Below are 5,415 nucleotides of genomic sequence, written 5' to 3'. Positions count from 1 at the left end.
GGTCTGGTTCTCTGCTGGCTGCTATTCTCCTCCAGCAGGACATTGGAGGCACTAGCGAAAAAACACTGGGTGTGTGAATGCCATTTAACTAGTCAATAATTTGGGCAAGTCTGTCTGCCTATCTTTCTCACTCCGATGCACACTCAGTCAGTATTATCCATGCTTAAAGGAAGCAGGATTAAAACACTGGATTAAGATGTTAAAATGTATTAAATGTGTTTAAAAACGCACAAAAATGTTTAGAATGTTTCAAAAACATGTTTAAATTTGTAAAAAAAAAAAAAAATTTGGGGGGGGGGCTCCGCTGAAATTTGTTCTCTGAGGGGGGGCTCACTCTCTCACACTTTGAAAACCCCTGTGTTAAAGAATACAGATCGAAGTGCGCATCCGCGAAAAGATTTTTTTGCTTGCCGTCCACAATGAATAGGAGGCAAAGGCACAGCTTATTTTGGTGTAACTTACTAACTGCCACCTCTCATCATAACGTCTACACTTTTTTAAAGTAATCGCGGATTACATGTAAAGATCAAAATAATTAACAGTAATAATACAAATAGGAGTTTAATAAATTGCATTAATTTGATTTAATTTTAATTTTTTTGCACACGGCTTTTGTAGTTAATTCTCTTAACTGAGTTCTGGTGGCAAAGTTGGATGAAAGAAGTGGACAGCTGACGCAGTTTGAGGAGGCTTTCAGGAACAATTCTCTTTATTTAAAACAACAAGCTCATACTGCAGTAAACGAAGCCAAATGAAAGTCAAAGTATTTTAGCCAAATTAGCACAGAGGAAAATACAGATAGCAGAGAGTCCCTGGTCAAATGAAAAGCCCGCCCCAATCATGTTTTGCTGGCTTTCTTATCCTAGGATCTACGTAAACTGATTGGTCGTCAAAGACGACCCTCTTTGTCTGTAATTGGTGGGTTTTGACTATTGCGCAATTACCCCTCCTAAACATCTGTGGAATAGATTGACAGGGGCAATGCCTCGGCCTGGCGTCCACTGGTCTAGTGAAGACCAGTAAGACCAACAGGATTTGACAATAGCTATATATTATACCCCCTTTCCTATGGCTGGGAAAAACCCGAACCAGGCTTGTGCTAATACAAACCTATAAAACAGTCACACAAGTGTCTGTTTTAACTTAAACACAGATAAGATGATTTACAGAAGCTCAGTCCTCACGGCCAACCGTCTCACATTCCTACCGAATGGGGGTTGGTGAATACCTTAAGCCAGTCTAACAGAAAATGTGTTTAAGAAGAAGATAATACACTACACGGCGACCCTGACCGCACGTCACTGAAGATCACAACCCTGTGTAGAACTTGAGTTTTTGTTGCTTTGCCAGCTCCTGGATGATATCATACTCCTGAGTTCCAGGATGCACACCAGTTTTGAGGTTTTTGTTCTGGAGTTTTTCCCAGTAATGGCTCCAGTTGCCATCGTGGTCTGCTCCGTAACCGAACACATGGACCTGGGAAAACAAAATGAAACGTGTAATAACTGAACGTATGACATTAAGTATGAAAGATTGCTAATTGGTTAGGTCGTCCAATAAGACTACACAAGCAGCCATGGGAGCTGAGTGGCCAAAGGGAGTCGTTATGATTTATGGGGACATGCTGGTATAGCGTTTGTGTGTAACCCGAGTTTTGGAAGGCAACAAACAATGTTGAAATGCCGACACGGCACCAGAAAAAAGTCAGGTACAGTGTGTAGTAACATGTATTTTGGTGTAATCCAATGGTGAAAGTGAGAGAATCTACAAAAGCTATAGTGGTGTTCAAGGACAAGAATCTAGTTACTAAGGATGGCATCATCCACCACTGCCTCAAGTCATTCCACAATATCAAGTGATGTGGTGAAGATGTATTTAGTTATTTGTTCTACAGTGCTTCTTCATCTTCCAACAGGTTAATTTCTGGCGGACACCCACTATATTTAAAAGACGAGTAAGTTAGTCGGTTCTCTGCTACTATGGAAACATTTCGAAGCAACATGGTGTAGCACCGCACTCACCTCATCACAAATATGCAGGGCGACAACCAGAGCCATGAAGCCTGTAGACGGATACCTGCCCTTCTTTTCAAGCCACATGTCATGAACATACCACATGAAAGCAGGATTGAGGACCATCACCTGGGAATAATTAAATTTGCCTTGAAATAGACTTTTATGAACCATTACCTTTGCAGCCAATGCAGTTTATTGTTGAATGCATTCAAAATAATACTCACCAAATCTTTGTTGGCTTTGATTTGGGACTTGACTGGCATATATGAACTGTTGGAAATACCATGAAATGTCAACCTCGAAATAAAAATCCAACATAGAGTAGGGTAGGGCAGGGTAGAGTCGAGCAGAGTAGAGAAGAGTACAGTAGGTAGGCTACTATTGCTACCATCTACATCCACTTGGCCAGATTAATAAAAAATGTGACTCACCGTCCAGAAAATCCTGTAGTGAAGGCCTTCATGAGCCACTCCAGATCCTGTATCTTGAATGGAACCAACACAAAGTGTGTGGTGTTATCGCAGTCCAAGGCACTCTCCGGATAAACAATACGATGAGTTGTTCTGGTCCCTACATCTGCTTCAAAGCCTTCGGTCGGACCAGAGTTCATTCTGAATAGCAGATAGGGTTAGGGTAATGATTCTTTTGATAATCGATTAATCTGTCGATTATTTTCTCGATTATTAATCGCTTAGTGTTTTGATCCAGAAAATGGTGAAAAATGTTGATCAATTTTCCAAAGCCCATGTTGACGTCCTCAAATGTATTGTTATGTCCAAAACACACAGCTATTTCAGTTTACTGTCATAATAGGATTAAAGAAACCAGAAAATGTTCACATTTGAGAAGCTGAAATCAGAGAATTTGGATGTTTTTATTAAATATTACTCAAACGATTATCAAAATAGTTGGCGATTATTTTAATAATCGATCCGATTAATCGTTGCAGGCTCATAGCAGACATACAGTACATTGGTGGCACTGCTGGAATTTAACTGTTAATTGCTGACTTTGAGGAAAAAAAACTTTGCTGTTTGTCCCCATGTCTCAGGTGTTGAAATACGGTAACAGAATACAAACAACTTTGCTTAGTTGGAGGACTTACCTAGCGATTATGTCATGGTTGTCTATCAGAGGTCCATAACGGGATCCCTTTAAATTTCCAGAATTCCCAACCACAGCACACCTTCTGTAGTGGTCCGGGCTGGGTTCTAGAAGATCAGCATTGTGGGAAGGGAAAATCTGAAACAGCTTCTCCACTGTTTTAATGTAGGTGCTGAAGTCGCGCTTTTCCAACTGCAAGTGCTGTACAAAGAGCAAAGCATAGTAGTGACCACATTAACGAGTATGACGGCTTTCATCTTTGGTTACTGTGAATTGACAACCCACCTGCCACCAGCTGAAAGCCTCCTCTGAGAGCTTGTGTTCAGCTGAGAGGAATGGTTCCACGGATTTGTTGAACTGCGGCATCGACCACTTATTGACCACAGGTAAAACTTTCTCACAAGAACAGGGCTTTTCGCTCGGAAACAGGCAGTTGTCTGGCGTGTGTCTCATTAACAGAACACAGGTTCCTGTCACAAACAGCGAGGCCAGGAGCAGCCTCACTTTTAAATTCATCTCGGCTGTGTGAACTGTAGGAAACAGATCCAGACGGTGACGCTTGCAGTGAAATGAACAAGTAATGCTGGGCTTACACTACGCGACTTTTCACGCGATTTGACAGTCGCAGACAATCTTCCAATGTCGGACTGAAATCACAGGAGTCGTGCTGGAGTTGTGGCGCGTGCCCGTAATCTCAGTTGTTTGGTGTATGGTGGTCTTCTGACCCGATTTCAGCCAGTCTTCTTGCCGTCTTGACGTTCCGACATTATCAAACAAGTTTGATATTATCGCTAGTCTTAGGGGGTTGGCTCAAGCGAAATGACGTAAACACTGTCACACTCTCGCATGCACAAAGCACGACACAGGAGGAGCGGCATTAGTCGCGACCTGTGTCCACCTGGTGAGGCACTTATTTCGGATACTTTTTCATAGAAGCCTCGGTGGAGAACCAGGCTGACAGCCGCGCAACCTGAACACTCTACTGTCAAATACAGGGTTATAGACTAGCAGGAGGGGCCCTCAGATTTTCAGGTACCCCTACCCGAGGTAGAACAAACCTCAACAATGATTTTTTTTATCTTTAGAATGTCTTGTTCATGAAATTGATTCTTGAGCACTTTTATCTTTGGGCGAAATATGTTTTTTTGGTTATTCTTTAGAACTACCCCAGTCCCTCAAAAAGAGCCAAATTAGGCCATTCCGAATAGGAGATATGTGACAAAAAAGCCCATAACTTGGGAATGCTCACTCTTTTCTTCACCAGATTTGCTGAGGTACTAACCAGGTGTCTGTCCCACATCACCAACAAGTTAGAATGTAATTTACCGAAACATTTATTGAAATAGAGTCCTGTATACATAGCTTTAGTTTAGGTGGAAATGGTACTTTTGTGGTGATAGGAAAAGAGGGTTCCTTTACTTTTCTCTCAAATATCACCAAAACATAAATCCCTGCCAAATATACCATTTATGTATCGTCTAGGACGCTATTTAACAATAACCAGTGGTTGTATGAAGATATCTATTACAGTTCAATTTCTAATGAGATTTTTCTAGAAGTACTCCTCCACTGAAATAGCCATATTAGGACATTCCGAATGGGGGATAGGTGGCTTAATAGCCTATAGTCCAGCAGATATGTGAAGGCATTGTGCTTTTTATGATACAAACATGAGCTTTGGCACACTGATAGAGCATGCCCTAAGGAAGATTTTTGGCTATAGGGCCATCGCCAATTTTTCCTATGGCGCCCACGGCGGCCACTTTTAAAAATGGCCACCAGCAGCTCTTATAGTACCAGTAGCTTGGGTTGTAGAGCACCTAGGATCTTGATTATGGTGTCTAATTCTACATTTTCAAGGATGGACAAGGCAGTGGTGCTATTTAAACCATGCTAGAAATTACCCAACTTCATATATCTGGCATTCAGGGAACAAAATTGTGGTAAAACCTCCAAATATTAGCGGAGTTATGCATATTTTCATGAATTACAGAATCAGTTCATGAGTTGTATGCTGACCTTATATTGCTCTAGGTTCCGAAGGAGCTAAGTGATATAAACAGTTACCACAATGAAAGTACCAGGCAAGGTAAGTTGCAAGCAGTAACTTTTACTCACATAAAGTTGTAGGTAACACCCAAAACACATATGCATATACTGTTTTTTATTTGAAAATAAAAACATGGGCCATTTAAAATAAACAAGTGTTGTCAATAATCCTTTTAGTCTGTATGTTTTGTGATCCCTTCGGTTTAATCAATCACTGTCAGTGGTTCTCTGTTAAACTGTCTGTAAC

General features: G+C 41.2%; 1 protein-coding gene across 1 annotated transcript; it reads right to left on the bottom strand.

The window, feature by feature from the left end:
* Window positions 1-1,308: 1,308 nt before the first annotated feature.
* LOC307264490 (CMP-N-acetylneuraminate-beta-galactosamide-alpha-2,3-sialyltransferase 1-like) lies at window positions 1,309-3,635 on the bottom strand (the record flags this gene model as incomplete). The annotated part of the gene is made up of 6 exons (XM_080045902.1): window positions 1,309-1,476; window positions 2,022-2,141; window positions 2,240-2,285; window positions 2,447-2,626; window positions 3,121-3,320; window positions 3,405-3,635. The coding sequence occupies 6 exons, from the start codon at window positions 3,633-3,635 to the stop codon at window positions 1,309-1,311; spliced, it is 945 nt and encodes a 314-aa protein (XP_079902028.1).
* Window positions 3,636-5,415: the final 1,780 nt, after the last annotated feature.

The sequence above is a fragment of the Ammodytes marinus genome (assembly GCF_949987685.1).
Source record: "Ammodytes marinus genome assembly, chromosome: 17".
Taxonomy (NCBI): domain Eukaryota; kingdom Metazoa; phylum Chordata; class Actinopteri; order Uranoscopiformes; family Ammodytidae; genus Ammodytes; species Ammodytes marinus.
This window is presented reverse-complemented; position numbering and strand designations above follow the sequence as displayed.